The sequence below is a fragment of the Boleophthalmus pectinirostris genome, unplaced genomic scaffold, assembly GCF_026225935.1.
Source record: "Boleophthalmus pectinirostris isolate CB_2022bp ecotype Guang Dong unplaced genomic scaffold, ASM2622593v1 HiC_scaffold_15, whole genome shotgun sequence".
Lineage (NCBI taxonomy): Eukaryota > Metazoa > Chordata > Actinopteri > Gobiiformes > Gobiidae > Boleophthalmus > Boleophthalmus pectinirostris.
The window spans coordinates 16906242-16924542 of record NW_026571070.1 but is presented as its reverse complement, the minus strand read 5'-3'; the positions used below and the strand labels follow the sequence as shown (position 1 = coordinate 16924542).

Below are 18301 nucleotides of genomic sequence, written 5' to 3'. Positions count from 1 at the left end.
GTCCCAGTTTTTCATATTGAAATTCTGGTCATCCTAATATAAAGTACTTCCTGTGTGTCATGAAAGGTGCAAGTTCAATGTTTTAGGCTATTAAATTAGAATCCAAAAGGCAAATTTGTTGTAAATATTCCTGATCCAGACTTAGATTAATGAATGAGTCTAGTGAGTCTAATTAGCTATTTTAAATATCTCAAACTATTTTGTTATTGGCTTATTTAATAAAAACATTAAAATACCAGTAAAATCAATTGACCGTCCGTAACTTTTTCTCAATTGTTGAATACCTTTGGCCAAATGGGCTTCCGTACTTCTCAAAAGAGTGGCACTTCTTCCAACCTGTCAGAACATAGGAGGAAGTCTTAATCTCAGATCTATATCACATTTTTCCATGGTTCTATAAAAATAACATTTTCTTTTCAAAATTCTCACATGTCTGAATTTGCGTATCTCATCCAGTGCGTGCAACGCTTTACGTGGCTCCTGAAAAGAGGCGTGCACCGTCCCATCCCTGTCTCTTCTTTTTCTTTTTCCCACCAGCAGGAAGCTCGTCATCCCGCACAGAGATCACCATGGCCTCGGCACTGACTTTCATACCTCTCCGGTTCTGTTTAATTTACTGTACATTATTGTTTTCTGCTGTGTTTTGTGACGGAGATGCAGAAGAAGATGAACACGCCAAGCACACGTACACTGTAGAGATGTTTAAAGAGGCTGTGCCAACTGCTCCACATTTTGTCATGTTTTACGCACCGTGGTAAGTCAAAATCTGTTATTTAACACTTCATCTGCAAAGTTGCAATTATAAAGCGGGTTAAATTGTGTATAGGGCATTAGTTTTATGTTGTATGGCTATGGGTTGAGCGCATTCCAATGGGACAAGAGTTGGAAGCTACCGGCTTTTTAGCAACCATGCTACTTTTAGCCGCTCCATACAATCCAATGAACTCTAGTGCTTAGCTTATCTGCTAGCAAGCTAAACCATGCAAGAACCTATTCAAAGTAATATAATGTACGAGCTAACTACTGTAAATGTATCTGTAAACCCATTTAACATGGATATTTAGACAAAAGACATACGCCTTGGAAAAAGTTTATGGAGCAGTACGCATACGTGGCAAGCACTGATTGAGACTTGGCCGTGCCCTCCAGGGGTCTCTGACAATATTACACAAATCCAACAATGACACTTATTGTTGTAGATGCTTTAAACCGGAGTAGGATGCGTTTGAATAAATTGTATGGAGGAGGGGGAGAGTTGTTGGATCAGTGCCAAAGAAACGTGGCCATAATGTTTTAATTGGGAAGAATTTAATAATTGTTTTTGTGGTGTACTCTTGAGTCAAACCTGTTGTTACCTTCAAAGACTTTCACAATCAGGTTCTTTCACTTTTTAAAGACATGTATGCACAAGTTTTGTTATTATTCAACATGACCATTAAAAATACAAGCAAGTTATTTTGAACAAATGAATAAAAGCATTCAGTTTTGTGTCATATTTCCTGTTTTCTCCAGGTGTGGACACTGCATGAGACTTCAGCCGACCTGGAATGAGCTAGCAGAAAAATACAATAGCATGGACGACCCCCCGGCCTATGTGGTTAAAGTTGACTGTGTCCAGAATACAAAGTTTTGCTCAAATGAACACGGCATCAGAGGCTACCCAACGTAAGTCCATATGATACAGTATGAACTGTAAATTCTGCATATAACTGTTTATGCAGAGTCATAGTAGCAGTATTGGCACAAGTCATTCTGCTTTCTCAACACTAGACAGTTATAATGATTGATAGAAATCCTCAGCTACTCATGTGACAGCCATCTCCAACACTTGTCTCTGTGGAGAATTTATTACTTCACCATGGATGTTCACATTATGACAATAAATTAAACTTGCATTTTACACTTTTTACATTTGATTTTGAAAAAGATGTATTCTTACTGTGAGCTGTCAGATCTGAACTGTAATTTAGTTAATGCTATACTGGTGAACATTCTAACTAAAGGAGCATCTCCATGGTGATGTGATGAAGTGGCATAATGCACCTGTTGCAATAGTTGCTATGTTTTGTAATTTTGTTTTCAATAAGAAAGGTTACGTCTTGTACCTACATTTTAAAATTTCCACATTTTGGTCTACTCAAGTGTAAATGTTTACTGCAAAGACCCAAATGCTCAAATTTACTTAATAGAAACAGTCCGCTAACAAAAAAGCATGTCCAAAAACTTTCCTGTGTACACTTGCCATTACTTGATGCAAGTAATGTCTGGATAAATGTATATCTTACCAATTTTAAATATGTAAGGATTTATGATGGTAAATTATAAGAAATTGCAAATTCAACTTTGACTAAACTGTATATTTTTTCTGTTGTTCAATTAGACTAGTGCTGTTTAAGCCAGACCAGGAACCTGTGAAGTACCAGGGCCCGAGGGATTTAAAGATCCTGGAGACATGGATGCTCAAAACCCTGCAGGATGAGCCCGCTGTGAGAGACATAGCTGTCTACATGTTGTCTTTGTCAACTGTTTGTCAGTATGGTGTGACCTAACTGAGCTACATTGTCTTTAGGAACCAGAGAGTGAACAGGAGCCTCCCAAAGTCCCAGAGCCTAAACAGGGCATGTATGAACTCAGCGCGCACAACTTCAAAACACACATCGCTAAAGGTAACGGAGTGAATATGTCACTGTTTACACTATATGCAAATACTTGATTTCGGTTTCTGATAACTGAAATAGTTGACAATATGCACCTTTTTATTTCTTTCACTTCTTTTCCATTGAACTTGTTTACACAGTATGCAAATGCAGAAAGTTGATTTCAGTTCCTAATAACTGAAATAGGTGACAGTATTAAAAATAAAATAAAAATGATCACAGTTGCCTCGGCAATTCAGAATAAAATATCTTTGAATGGGGAAAAGTACTGAAAATGGTACCTTTTTTTTAAAACAATAAATCCATAAATAAGACCATCTTGCAACAATGGGCAAATGTACTAAACGTATTCTGTGTAAAATATGCAAAATGTAATGAAATTATTACGGTAAAACATATGGATGTTGCAGAAAAGGAAATGAGAGAATGTTTGATGAATAATAAATTGAGTATATGCAAAATAATGTCTGTTAAAACGTATATGAAACGAAACAAAACTAAACTGATACTACTGGAGTTTGAATGGAAAACCCTCTGTACTTTCGGATTTACATAACTGACATCCCACAAACCATATACAATTGGCCACGTCAGGTCAGTGTACTTGCATACATATTAAACCACAGTCTCTCTCCCGTTAACCTGTTATTTCTGGATTTTAACATTACTGCAAAAACAAATGGCAGTCATGATAATTGTCCACCCAAATGTACGACTGGGCAATCTGAAGTAAAATGTTTTGCTTTTTAATGGAAAAATAAATTACTTGTTTGGGGCTGAAGGACAGCAGGAAATGACACACGCATGTTTAAAATGGTGTTTATAAGTCCCACCTTCACATCTTGGCAACAGAGCTCCAAGAGTCATTTGTTTTGTGTAACATCTACATAAGAGCTGTATATTTTACTTTTACAACATTATGAAACTCTGTAAAAAGTAAATGTCATTAATGTTCTTAATGATAATTTAGAGATTTTGATGTCCAATGAGAATAAGTACTTTTTTCAATCTTTGTGCCTGTCCCAAGCCTGGATAAAAAGAAAAAGTCAAATGTAAATTTGATGGCATCTTATGGATTTTGCGTTGCTCATGACCTCTCTGCTCTCGCTGCAGGTGCTCATTTTGTAAAGTTCTTCGCCCCTTGGTGCGGTCACTGTAAAGCCATGGCCCCAACATGGGAGCAGCTCGCAACCACTTATGAACACTCTGAAGATGTCAAAATAGGAAAGGTTGGTCTCTGGTCCCACAGCGACACATTTTTACACATTGGCATTATTTGCATGGACTGAAAGTGAACATACTCGCCTCAAGAGACGAGAAGGCCCTTGAGATGCACAATAGAACTGCACAATAGAAAAGTATGCAGTATTCAATAACTAGGTTCAGTAGGTTAAATTACTGCAGTAAATTTACTCTTGCTTTTTTCTACTTATTTAGAATGCATTATTACTCTTGTAATTTTTGCTCTTTTGTTATTATAATATATTGTGATGTGTGAGCTGCTGTATCCAAATAATTCCCCTTGTGGATCAGTAAAGTCTATCTTAAGCTTAAGTCTAAGTCCAATAATACTGCTATCAAAATATTGAAAATATTATCAGTCCATCAAATTTATTCATTTCTTAGTCAAACTGTCCCCATAAATACTTATCTATTGCTCACCCATCTATTTCTTGTTTGCAGGTGGACTGTACACAACATTACGAAGTGTGTTCTGCAAATGGTGTTAGAGGATACCCCACACTACTGTTCTTCTACAATGGAGCAAAGGTGTGAAAAAATGACTGGCTTTAAAGTGTTAATCTGCTAAGCATTGGTATAATAAAATATATGTAATTTTTGCTCATTTAGACAGACCAGTACAGAGGCAAGAGAGACCTGGACTCTTTTAAAGACTTTGTAGACAACCAGTTGAAGGCCGTCCTCGGCAAAGATGAACCCGAACCAGAAGATCCTAGAGCCAATGAGATCCCCACTGAAGAACCACCTAAAGAGGAAGAAAAAGTAAGTAGACATACACTTTTTATATTTTGGTGAATTGTTACAGATGGGCCAATATGGATTTTTGAGGCGATATTTGGCATAGTGCTGTGGCCGATATTTCCCGATACCGATATTTCACATTTAAAATCCATAGCTATGCTCACAAATTTATCTTAAGTTAAACTAACAATCACAAATTAATATTTCACTTTTGTAAAAATAATAACAAAATGTATTTTAGTGGTGTGTAAAATAATTTGCTGCATGTTTGTCCAAAAATACAGCCATATAATGTTTTATGTTTTATATTTTGACTGATTAGTCTGTTCAAAGAGGGCACTTTCAGACTATGGAAGTGTGGAAAAATACCTGTATTGAGAATCTGTGTTGCCCAATACCTCATTAGTATGAATATCGACCGGTACAGATATATATCGCTCATCCCTATGAGTTATGATCAAACTTCATAATGTACACTATATTTTTTATAATGTCTCTCTTTCTTTTTCTACAGTCCAGTGTATTGGTCCTAACGGAAAGCAACTTTGATGAGACTGTAGAAAAAGGCCTTACCTTCATCAAATTCTATGCTCCATGGTAAGCTTAACTTAATAAGTTTAATAGCATAAATAAGTCAAAGTATAATTTAAAAAAATGTTAACTGGTAAAAAAAAATGCACAACCCCAATCTTAGGAACTTGTTGCATGCGAGAAAGATATTTACATAGTTTGACATGTATTTATCCAGGCGCTGAGTGGGATAATATGATGTAATTGTGTTGTGTAGGTGTGGCCACTGTAAGAACCTGGCTCCGACTTGGGAGGACCTCTCCAAGAAGGACTTTCCGGGCCTCACTGACGTCAAAATCGCCAAAGTGGACTGCACAGTGGAGCGCACAGTCTGCAACAAGTACTCTGTAAGTATGCCCATGTCACACACAATTTAGAAATAAAAACTAAACAGAGTAGAAGAATGTGTACCTCCCTTTTGTTAATTTAAAATAGATCTGTAAAGCAACTGTATCACAAGAATTGATAAAGGATTACAACATCACATTGCCATAGAAACATAATTATCATTTTTAAAATAATGCATATGTGTGGTGTATGTATATTTGTTAAAGGGCCCATATTACGCCATTTTCTGATCTCTGTCATTGTTCAATCTCTACTGAACTAAAGGTAAAAGGTAGCCGTTAACTTGAACTACTGCTTCATGACATCACAAAGTGGAACAGAGAATGAAATGAATGAAACAAAACACAAATTCAGGTCTGTTTTTGAGGTGGCAGCAACATTCTAACACGGCTTAAAGTTCACAAGAATCAATTTTATGTAATATAGGACCTTTTAAAAAAATCTCATCATGATTTTAATTCAAAACATATGAGGACTTATAGGTCAGTGTACATCATGTTTTCATCTCTTTTCTGATCTCTATGGCAAAAAGATGCAACTTCAGCGTTACCTAAACCTAACTCATTATAGGAGTGTCTCAAAACAAACCCTCTTAAGTAGTTTAGTATTAGTGTGTTTATGGATGTTTTATTACGGAGGTGAATCATTAAACCCATTTGTAGTTGTTAAAACATATATTGACGTTTGCAGATTTGCTTTGCCAAAGTTCATCCTCTGGGCTTAGTCACTACTTATAAAGTGCTCAGTCATTGTCAGTGAGTCCTCAGTTTGCTCTAACAGCTGTGATTTCCACCCAAAATGCCATGTTTTTATAGAGAAAGCAGCAGGTGTTTTTCAGTTCCACATTGTACATTTCCCAAAAAGGCCAACTAGTGCCCATTAATGTGCCCTTTATCACAAAATCCAAACTGAAACTTTAAACAAATTTCAATAATTTTCCATTCTAAAAAGCATCTCACCTGCTAGCATGAATCTATTAGTCTGTGTACATCTCCAAAGGTCAAAATGCTTTTATTCCACTTTGCGATGTCATGAAGTGATAGTTTTTACCTTTACCTTTTGCTCAGTAGAGATTGGCAGTTCCACATCTGAAATTATCCAAATGATTCTAGAGAAGTATGAGTAGAGTAAGAGAAGAACTATGCATGATTTGTGTGTTAAACATGTTGTGAATGAAACAAAACACAACTCTAGTTATGTTTTTGATGAGGAACCGACATTATAACCAGATCAGAAAATAGTGTAATATTGGCCCTTTAATGTATAGTTATTACAAAGTAGTACCAAATTGAAAACATAAGGTAATTCTTGAAAATAATATAACTGATTTGTCTTCCTTTGTTGTAGGTGAGAGGATATCCCACTTTACTCATGTTCAGGGCAGGGGTGCAGGGTGAGGAACACAACGGCGGGCGTGACCTCGAGTCCCTCCACAACTTTGTGATGAGACAGGCCAGAGACGAGCTGTAATCTAAACTCCACCTTTCCACTCACTTTCTACCACTCTGCTCAAGCTAACTGCATATCAGACCTAAGGGACTCCTACCTGTCCTGCTTCGGTCAAATCTGTCTCTTCTATTGGGATTTCCAGTCAATGACACACCGACTGTCTTATTCTTGGACTGAATGTTCTCATTGGTGGCGTGCGACTTTTAATGTGTGAAAATGGTGAAGGCCTTTATGGTATCAGGGGGTATGTGAAGCAATCAGGATTTAACATGTCTTATTTGTGGACATGTTGTAGCAGTAAAAATACCTAACTTTGTTTCTGATCAAATTGTGAAGCTGATGCCATTTTTAAAGATGAGTTTTATTCATGGAATCTGTGGTTAAAATGTATTGTCACTTCAGAGATTGTAAAATTTGTCATTCGAGTGTTAAGTTGAAGGTACTTCTCTCCATTATGTGACTTAACTCTCAGGGATCGGCTGTGTGGCCCAGGAGATGAGATGGAGAGCTGATACATGTCAAACCTTTGTCTTGTCTGAAATAATGTTTTTGCGTAATTTTTCTGTTTGTGTTTAGTCTGTTATGAAGTGTAACTGGTCAGCCTCCATCGCATCTCCACACACAAGTTCACTCCTGGACCATGTGCCATTGATAGAGTACTCTCCAAGTCCTGTTGCAAAGCTTACATCAACCACATGTAGTTCTGTTACCTTCAAGAAAATGGTGTTTCCATTTTGAGTTGACCAAAAGTGACACTGGTCCTTTTAAAAAAAAAATAAATTTTGACAGAAGAACACTTCAGATCAAGTGTCTTAAAAAAAGGTTTCCTCTAATACCATCCAGGTATGATCACCTATCATGAACACACTTTAGAAGGGACTTTCAGACACAACACCAAGATTATTTTTCAGAAGGTTCTTTATGGATAGCACATGGTCTAAGGATCTCCAGTGACAAAGTATTTTCTTTATAAGCCATGGGCTTTCATTTCCCATGCATTTTGTACAAAAAAAGTGTTTAATGGCGAGTTGTAACATGAGATTTCATAATAAAACTTTTTTCCAAAAATAATTTTCTCATTTTGTTCTTGCATCTGCCTGATAATAAGGAATGTGATACATTTATATAAAGGTGCAATAAATAAGCAGAGAATGTACAAGTATTTACAGTCTTAAACATGGTCACACGGACAGCAGCTTACCAGAGGTATATTTTATGTTGGTTAGGCACATTAGGTACTTACTAGTTGTACATAAAAATAAGGTCCCTTTAAAGAGTCCATGTTGTTCAAAGCTCACAGTAACAAGTGCGAGTGGAAAGATGTGACCACTGCACACAAAAACTCAATATAATTTTACCTTTGGGCTGAAAAAGCAGAGAGCTAATTTCAGAAGACTGGCACAGCTGCCCCTCAGCCAACTGTTTTTGACTGGCTAAATGTTTTTCCACGCTCTCTTGATGGGTTGTCAGGGGTGGAAGCGTTTGTTAACTTTGCGAGTGCAGTTACATGGAAATGGCCCTTTGCGGTTTGTCCGAGGGATAAGGCCGTATTCTTGACTTCTTTGGACCAAAACATCACTTCCACCACAACATGCATCACGTCGAGGCGCTCGGTGAGTTGGGCCCGCAAATATTGACACGGAGAGGATATTTGGAGCAGCACAGCACTGAAATAGACCGTGGTCACTTTGGTTGAGTCTATATTATGTATTTCTGGAAGACAAATTTGAGTTGTGATGAAAATACTTGAAGGCAATGAGTTTATCATGTAGGATGTATTAAAATGCATCGAAATAGGTCATATTGTTCAAAATGTGAGCTTGTTCTCTTGTTGTATTATCAAAAGGGGACTTCAACTGCATTGACTTTTAGTCCAAGCAACATTTTGGCCCAAGTGGTGAAAAGGTGCCTTATCTTTAGTTCATAGGCTCTCCATTGACATAATATTCATATACCGCCAAGTTTGTCCCACATATACAGTCACATAGCCATTTACACCATAGATGTCCACAATGCAGCCAAGAAGAGAAGTCACTTGTATTAGTCTTTTCCAAGCATTTACTTCTCACGGCCAAGTTTTTATTTTCCATAATGCATCGAAACAAGTTTTTTTGCAGCCCTTTAACAGAATTACTTTAAAATTGCGTAGTCCTTATGTGATATCAATGGCAGCCGCACGCCCGCACGACCATGTTCTTATATTTCTTGAGGATGACATTGGAGTTGTCGTCAAAGTAGAGCACAGAGATGGCGTGGAGTTTGGTAGGAGCGCAGCATGGCTTTGGAACATTTTCAGGATTCATTAAATGCACCTAAAAATAAAGACAAGAAAAAAAAAGCCTCATAGATCATCAAGAAAACTGTTTAAGTGTTTCTACTAAATCATAAGTGAAATATTGGGGGTTTTCAAGTATGAAGTGAGTCTTACCAAAGTCTGTACGATGGCGTGGTTGGTGGCGTTCATGTGTGCGTTCAGAGGGAAGGAGCATTCGCCATCGCAGTAGTTGGCCGCGTAGCCTTCAGGAGCAATAATCCAGTCCTGAGAAAACAGTGGATATCAATAATTATTACACTTTTTACAGCGCAAATGTAACAAACTTCGCACTGGAAAAGAAGCACAATATATCATGTATTTTTGATAATTCTGCAAATCAAAACTTTATTTCTTGACAACAAACTAGGCCTTCCACAAAATTAATCCTACCAGGTGAGCTAAAACTTTTCAAATGAATGCTTGAAGGTGCACTGTCATGTATGCCACCTGCTTGTCTCCATGGAGATGTTGCTTTGCCTGGCATGTTCCACAGTATGGCATTGAACTGATTATTTTTACTCAATTACAGGTCTTTGTATTACTGAAAACAATTACTCCTCTACACAAGCCTGACCTGTAACTTAGCCTGGTGGTATCACTTACTTACTTACTTGTAACAGTTGCCTTTTTGTCCCTACAGGGCTCTCTTAGATCATTAAAACTACTCAGTCCGTCTTATTTTTTGAATGGGAATGAAACACACAGCATACTATTGTGAGCTCAGTGAGTTTATTATTTTAGCTGTTGTAGATAAATTTAGTCTGACCCCACGTCTGAGGACAGATCCCTGCTCAAGCTCTTTCGTCTGTGGAATCACTCAAGGAAGCAATTCTTCTCTCCTCTTTCCTTCCTTCCTTCCTTCCTTCCTTGCTCCCTGCGTTGTTCGTTACGCTTTGACAAATTCACTGAACATTTAATCCTAAACCTGCTTTGGTCTCAGTGTTTAGTCTGTGCTCCCGTGTGTCTGTAGTCTGCTTGTTTTCAGTCATCTCTTCCTGTGTGCTCCTCTGTACTGGCAGCCCTCCTCTAGATGTCAGTACTGCTGTGTTAGAAGCTCTCAGTATTGACTATGCTGTGAATAACTCTACCTACTGTATCTTTCTGATAAGTTCAGACAATATAATTTCATTTTATGTAGAAATTCAAGTAATTTCAAAAGTCTTTTTCAGCGAGTATTTATAAATGTATGTTGCATGTTGCATTATACAGAAATGGAATGATTATATGAGTCATTAATTATTCCTTTTTCTCCCTTTGTATCTCTTCAAATGCACACAATAAGTTAAAAGATGCACTATGTAACCTTTGTGGTTCTGCTTGTCTCCATAGAGATGTAATTACTGTGGCAGGAATTTTAATATAATATAAAATTTACCCAACTTGCATTTTTATTACTCAAAAATACATTCTGACTGTGAGTGAGGTCACTTCTCCATAGATCTGACCTGTATCTTGGCCTGGTGGTGGCTCCTGCTGGTTTCCAAGGTGATAGATATGTTAAATGCTATTTTGTGAAATTGTGTGAGACAAGCAGGTGGCAGACCTTCCATCGGAAAAGTTACATAATGCACATTTAAATGAATGATGCTCATATTAATACGATTTCAAAAAGCTTTAAACATGTTGTACCTGCCATCCCAGTTCTCGAAAGCTGACATAGAGCTCGTGTCTCCTGCAGGCCGTCTTCTGGTCACTGCTGTTGTAATCTGCAAAACAAAATCACAATTTTAAATGAATATATTGCACAAAACAAATCATTTTGAAACTCGTCCTTCAAATTTAAGACATAGTTTTAAAAGTCTTCTTCAAGCTGCATTGTATAACTTTTCTGGTGAAGGGTCCGTCAAACGCTTTACTCCATGGAGATGTTATTGTTTTGTCTGGTATGTTTCAGAGTATGGTATTAAACCTTTTTATCTTCACGGAAACCAAACCAGACCAAATTACAGGTCAGATCTGTGGAGAGACAACCCCGCTCACAGTCAGAATATCTGTTTTCTGGGTATTTTTGAGCTACAAAACCACCTGTAATTTAATACATGTAAGATAGAGCTGCTTAATGTCATACTATGAAACATTACAAGCAAAGCAATGACATCTCCATGGAGAAAAGCATTTGACGGATCCTCCACCAGAAAAGTTATATAGTGCACCTTTAAATTGCGTAGATGTACAGCAGCCTTATTAAGTCTGAAAGCTGTAGGAGTTCCATGCTGGGTCCCATGTATTTGACAGGGTGGGGACAGTGCGGGCGTGCTCCAAACCCTCATCACAGTAGAGTCAGTGTACAGCTGAACGTGCTCCTCAGTCATTTACCCTCTAATACTTTTGAACCAGAGCCTAATTCTATTCAGCAGCATTCACATATGACAGATTCTGTTTACGGACGAGGGCACGGAGTTTGGTCTTAATTATCTGTTCCCCCTGTGAGGCAGGCGAGTGGCAGGACAGCTACAGACACTCACAGGTACGGGCTGTAGTCAGGGAGGTCACTGCTGGCATTCAAATCCACAGTGAAGTCAAGTGAAGTGACTCAAAATTTCCAAGCAGGAGCAAAGTTAGCCTGCACGGATGAGTTTATTCTTTTGATTATTTTCTTCGTCACAAACCTCCCATAGAAAGATAATTAAAGGGAAGGATGGAGCCATTTTGCGCTGTTGAATGCAACACAAAAGCAAACTAGTGACTTGGTGGCCTCACAGAAACTCTCCAGATCTGAACCCACAAAGATTTAATTTGACTCAGTCCTCAGTCTGCGAAGTTTCACACTGCAGCTAATTATAAAAGCGTTAACCAACTGTTTTGGCCCAAGCCTGTTTAGCGGTTACCAACACAGCATATCGTTTTTGCACCATATGTCATTATGTCGACAACACAGGCTCTCAAATCTCCACATTTAGCCTGAAAGAGGTGCTTCTAAAAGACTCGTAACTTTTCAGATTTGCAATCACAGAAACATTTGCTACATTGGCAATTTAGACCATAAGACGTTTATTTATTTTAAGCACAATTTCAGTAAACGCAAACATTTCATTCATTTTTTACTGTATTTTAGGTATGTATTTACGTTTAGTTATGTATATATAGATTTTATTCAGTTTTATAAAAAGTCAAAATGTAATTAAAGGTTCTATATTGTACAAAATGGATTCGTGTGAGCTTTAAGCCATGTTAGAATGCTGTTACTTAATCAAAAACATCCCTGGAGATGTATTTTGTTTCATTTACACATTTCCAAAGCGCTAAACACTCTGTTCCACCTTGTGATGTCATGTAGCAATAGTTTCTACGCTAACAGCAAATTTTTACCTTTTGTTCAATAGAGATTGGCAATCCCAGATCTCAAATTATCCAAATGATTCTAGTGAAAGTGTGTGGACTTTAAAAACACAGTAGAGCACTTCCTGTATTACCTGATGACATCACAAGGAGTGTTTTCAGTTTAAGAGAAGAACTCAGCCTAAATATGCAGGGTTTGTGTGTTAAACATGTATGAATGAAACAAAACACAACTGCAGGTATGTTTGTGATGTATTTCAGGGTCCCCACAGACAGTAAATACTTGTATGCTGTGATTTGGATGTTAATGATGTCAGATGCCCTCCCTGACTTAGCCTTTTTCTATAGAGAACTGACATCAGTAATACAGCACTGGATGCCTTATGACTCTATTAAATTTATGGGATGCCCACCAGAAATAAGTTCCATTGCGAACTGATATGTTTTTATGCTTTCTTTTTGCCATTCCCACACTGTGAGCAGAGCACACAATGTTGCAAAGTGTCTTGCCCATAGAAACATCACCAGCACGAATGAGCTACCTATCCTCTGATTATTGGACAACCCTTACTAAGAAATCGCAAATCCGGAGGAGGACTTGCGTTTTAAACCCTTGCAACTTTTACACAGGTCATACATCATCCTGGAGAATTAGCATGTGTTGCGGTCCTGTTTAATGTGACTAAATTGTAGAAGACGTTAAGTCAGACACAGACAGGGATTTGTCACTAAGTTAGAGCCACCACCCAGTCACTGTGAGGCGGCCATGTTTGCTCAGCTGCATCTCAAGGACGCATTAACAGTCTCCAGGGTACAGGTGGGCAAATGGTCAACATTATGATAAATTATTGGGACTTGTTTTGAAGAAATGAAAAATCTGAATATTGAGTATATGGTGTGTGATAAAAAAGAGCTGAATAGAAATGAAATAAATTCCAAAATAAGGCAATAATGATATTTTCTGCAGTAATTTCACAGTCATTTCATGTTTGTCTGATACTTAAACTTCAACTAACAACTCAACTAACAACTGATTTTTGTCAGTGTTGCCTACTCTTTGATTGGTTTTACCTTTTTACATCTTAAATCAGAGATGACCAATTACACTTCAACAGAGAGGTGGTATCAGTTACATTTACTCAGTTACTCTTACTTCTCTATGCTTCTTAAAGTAGCTTTGGACACCATTTACTTTAAAATATGTTGTGTTTAATGTATTATTATTATTTTTTGTAGTAATGAACTCTTACTTGTATTAAGGTTTAGTTTAGGTGTCTCCCTACTAGTATGTCTATAGGTAACAAATGCTAATATGACTTGAGTATTTGCAGCCATTTTTGCACCTTACTTTTAGATATTATGAAACTTTTAACATTTTTGTCTGCTTTGGAAACACAGAAAATGCATCCATGATTTAGTACTGTCCAATTAACTCTAAATCATAAATCCTACAGTGAATAAGTACTTGAATGTTGGCCAAATTTCTTTCTTTTACTCCTACGAGTAACAGTACAGGTCAATAACATAATATTCATTTAAAGTAACAACAATACTTACTACTTACTTCTGAGTCCAAGTACTGGCTATCCACCTCTGTTTAACTGCACTCCTATAAAACGCTGTGATGTTTATGCGCTGTGAAGTCTAACTCTGCTGAGCTCCTCATAAAAATGCAGACTTATAATTTGAACTTGACTTGGCCGCTTGTTGCAATAAGGTTTCATCATCAAATCAAGTTTCATTCTGAGCAGACTGTGACGGGCGACTGCAGAGGCCCTGTGTTTGGCCTGGACAGTTCTCAAACGGGACAGACGACAGAGGGGTGAGGGAGACGAGGGAGGCGAGGGAGGGGGGACTGGAGCTGTCACCGAGTGTGAGTAAATTAGACAGAGCAGTGAGTGAAAGACAGAAACAAGCCCCTGACACTTAGGTCTGCTGCTAAAATGTGCAAGTGTTTTACAATCAAAACAGTCTGTGAGGCGTAAACTACAGCACAAACCCCTGTTAAGAAATGATTAAATGTGATGATTAATGGGCTCTCTCTAACCTTAAGTTGGATTCTCACTCCCACCACTGTTGTTGTGTCCTTGGGCAAGATGCTTACCTTGGCTCTAGTCTATATTTTGCAAAACGGAGAATGCTTACTTGGTCAAGAACCTCACGCAGCAACATGGGCCAAAAGCTGGTCTATAATATCTTTAAAGCTCCTATATTACACCACATTGACTCTGAGCTTCATGTTAGAATGTTGTTACCTCATAACAGATATACCCAGAGTTGTGTTTTGTTTCATTCCCATGTGTTTGAGCAATCCTTTATTATTAATCCATCTACATCTTCAAAGCTCATTTCCACCTTGTGATGTCATGTAGTGGTAGTTTTCAACAGCTACTTTTACCTTTAGTTCAGTAGAGATTGGTGATTCCAGGGCTGAAATCTAGTGAAGGAGTTTGAAAACACAGTGGAGCACTTCCTGTGTTATCACATGACATCACAAGGTGGAACAGAGTGCTTTCTATTTGAGAGAAGGATTTGTAACATGTGTGAATGAAGCAAAATAAAACTCCAGGTACAGTATGTTTTTGATGAGAAAACAACATTATTGTGTGGTACATTTAAATACTTCAATAATGTAGAAGTAGGAAAGCCAGAAAATCCCTCCTTGATCCAACTTTTTTAAAACTCTACAAACCATGTACATGTATAACCAGGCTCCTATGAGGGAATATTACCAAAAACCCCAGGCTCTGCAAAATAAAGAACCAAAAACTATAGGGTTACTACAATGTGAAATCCCTATAGCAATGTATTCTCTTAGATATCATTATAGCCATCAAATCAATGTAATAACATTGTCCGGCACAGTAAAATGTAATTAAAAATATAATGATATTGTTAACCAACAGCAACATATAACTTTCTTCAAACAACCACCAGGTCCCGCATACAAGACTTGATAAAGTATGTCACATAATAAAAAGTCAAACTGAGGTTAAAGGGTCAGTAGAAACCCTCGGATATGGTCAGGTGTTTCCCTTGGTTACGCCCTCTTCCTGTCTGATAGGAAAGACACGTCACTGATGTGTTTAATGTGGAAATAGTCTGTTTATGGCTGACTGTGGTGAGTGTACACAGCTCTTATGAATACAGGTTATGTAGGGCTCTAGAGCTGCTTCTCTGGAGATTGACTCTTAGTGTATTTGATGCTGACTTTTCCTAAATGTGAAAACAGTGTGTCCCTTTTCTTCAGAATTTACGGTAGGCCACGACAGGCAGCAGTGTGTAAGCGATGGAGGAGAGGAAACTCCAACTGAAAGAACAAAGCTGACCTGATGTGAACCTGAGCCAGAGAGGAAAGAGAGCGGATTCAATACATTAGCTAGAAAAACATTATTCAAGACCAAACAGACAGATGCCGGGGTTTTACAGTGTAGATGTACTGCACGGTGGCCAAGGGGTTTGGTCAGGGCACATATACAAGCCTTTGTGATTAATGTTTTAGATTGTGTTTTTCCAGACACTTAAAATCACTGAACAATTTAATTCACTCCATACTCTGTGGCGTTCAGCTATAGCCGCAGCTGCCCTGGGGTAGACTGATGGAGGTGAGGCTTCAGATCTGCCCCATTTCCCCAACTATCATTCACTCCTCCTAAGCAAGGTCAGTGAAGTGCTTTGCCTAAGAACACAACAACAGAATGCCCTGCTGCCCCACTGTGTTGCCCCACCAGCATTCCCAGTGGTCTCCCATGTAAGTACTAACCAGCTTCATCCTTGCTCAGCTTTTGAGGCACTGACACCAGTGGTATTGATAATTGTGCAGTCAAACGTACCAAATGAAGGATTATCAAGGATGTATCAAGTTATTCTAAGATCGCTAATCTTAGAACAATCATAGTAGCAGTAAGTGTCTTGAAATCATCATAATGAACCATTGCCAACAGTACAAACCGCTATAATAATTTATCTATGTCAAAGTCAGCACATCTGATGCAATGTCTTCACCCAGTCTTCGCCGTCCAAAGGAACTTTCACAGAACATATGAATCCATGTGTTAACTTTATACATTGTGCGGTTAGTGCTGCAAATCTAATATTAATCTCTGGAGGTGATTTTCCACAAGGTCTTCAGGCTTATTTAAGAGGAATAACGCTGATATTTACTGTGGGTTTCATTGAGGCTAAAGGCTCAGATTTGTGGTGCCCATAAACCACATCTCTCCTTCCTGCCTGTAAAAGTTTAAGGCCACAGTGCTACTGCGAGTCCATCACGCTCCTATTCACTTCTGTTTCCTTCAGTGTAAAACACTACAGAGGATGGAAGAGGTTTGACACAATTTAATTTCCATGTTTTATATGTATAGGCAAGTTCCACACTGGAATATTTACTCTAATTGTGAAGAGTTTATGAAGTAATCAACAAAAATTAAACAGTGTTAACATTGAAGCTATTAATCGCAGCCATCCACTAGTGCCTCCGCTCAATTTCATTTCACTCCAGCAACTAGGTCTGGAATCTGAATACACTAGTCAGTTTACAAGCACCCCGGAAGCGCAAGTCCAGGCCAGCCAATCAGAGAAGAGGCATACATTCTGAGTTGGCAACGATTCCCGAGATCAAGGATTAAAAGCCAGAACAAAGAGAATGTTTGATGAATTTTATCAAGGGGAAAGACGTTATTGCCCTTCTTCTTACAGGATTTGGGAAAAAGCTTAATATACCAGATAGCCCCGTTATTACATATGTCACGCCCAAATAACAGCAATTGGTTACATAAAAAAGTACCCGCCTACCGTCAAGTGAATGAATTCTAATGCTGCGAGGTCAGACAGTTTCCATGAAGTGAAACCAGCTGATGAATAAAACTATTGGACTGAAGCCAGATTACACAGAGTACCAGTACAAGGATCTATAATACAAGAAGAAGGAGCTGCAGATCATGATAATAAAACTTAAATAAAGAGGGCCTTTGCTCGCAATATACATACAGAATCTTTCATTGGCTTGTCAATCTGCAATATTAATTTACAATGAAGGTATAGCATAGCCAATACCAGAAACATATAGGATGTGAAATGAAATCAAACCACCAAACCACCACAATACATTCAGACTAAAACTGAACAGAACTCCAAAACTTTATTATTAACAAAAATTATAATTAAGTATGAAGAAAGACTGAATTCATAATAAATTACAATGATTCAGGCTTAGTAACTAGTACTTCTATAAACTCCCCTCATTAAATAGTTATCAAGCCTGAATCATTCTAACCAAAACTAAGTGTTACCAGAAATTCAACTGAAGAAATTCCTATATAGCCTATCAGCTCTGTATTTTTATCTTTTGTCCCACATATTTACAGTACGATTGCCAAGCTTTGACGTTTGCCACTTTACAGCAGTTGTTTTACCCCGGTGAGCGAGTGGCAGTAATTTCCCAGCCCTGTTTTGTTCAGGAAAAGCAGCTCCAGTGAACTATAAAGTGTCCCTGATCCTCACGCTGATACTAGCGCTTTACACTGTGTCCCATTCATGCTGTCTCCTGAACCTCTCACAGGACCTACAGGAGGAAAAGGCTGTAAATTACATGAACGCCACTCAATACAGAAATACATTAATCAAGTAGTCCAGAGTCAGGAAGTGAAGGCAGCATGATGTGTTTAAGGAACCTGGCCTCTATTTCAACCTTGGAAACCAC

General features: G+C 38.1%; 2 protein-coding genes across 2 annotated transcripts in view; one reads left to right on the top strand and one right to left on the bottom strand.

The window, feature by feature from the left end:
* The first annotated feature begins 330 nt into the window (after nucleotides 1–330).
* On the top strand, nucleotides 331–8078 carry txndc5 (thioredoxin domain containing 5). The gene is made up of 10 exons (XM_020925571.2): nucleotides 331–754; nucleotides 1513–1665; nucleotides 2381–2486; nucleotides 2570–2666; nucleotides 3771–3886; nucleotides 4341–4427; nucleotides 4509–4661; nucleotides 5155–5237; nucleotides 5428–5557; nucleotides 6906–8078. Exons 1-10 carry the CDS (start codon nucleotides 570–572, stop codon nucleotides 7026–7028), a joined length of 1233 nt encoding a protein of 410 aa, XP_020781230.1. The 5' UTR covers nucleotides 331–569; the 3' UTR covers nucleotides 7029–8078.
* bmp6 (bone morphogenetic protein 6) overlaps nucleotides 8056–18301 on the bottom strand; it is a 66764-nt gene continuing 56518 nt past the window's right edge. Inside the window, exons 5-7 of the mRNA XM_020925570.2 lie at nucleotides 10951–11027; nucleotides 9436–9546; nucleotides 8056–9319 (exon numbers count right to left, since the gene is read on the bottom strand). Coding sequence (XP_020781229.1) covers nucleotides 9170–9319; nucleotides 9436–9546; nucleotides 10951–11027 — 338 coding nt within the window. The 3' untranslated portion in view covers nucleotides 8056–9169. The remainder of the gene's footprint in view (nucleotides 9320–9435; nucleotides 9547–10950; nucleotides 11028–18301) is intronic.

Bases quoted from the DNA above. Each gene is read 5' to 3' on its own strand.
- txndc5 (XM_020925571.2), top strand. From the start codon at position 570: ATGGCCTCGGCACTGACTTTCATACCTCTCCGGTTCTGTTTAATTTAC. The intron at 3,887-4,340 runs GTTGGTCTCTGG...TCTTGTTTGCAG, and splicing joins AAGATGTCAAAATAGGAAAG to GTGGACTGTACACAACATTA. The intron at 5,558-6,905 runs GTAAGTATGCCC...CCTTTGTTGTAG, and splicing joins CAGTCTGCAACAAGTACTCT to GTGAGAGGATATCCCACTTT.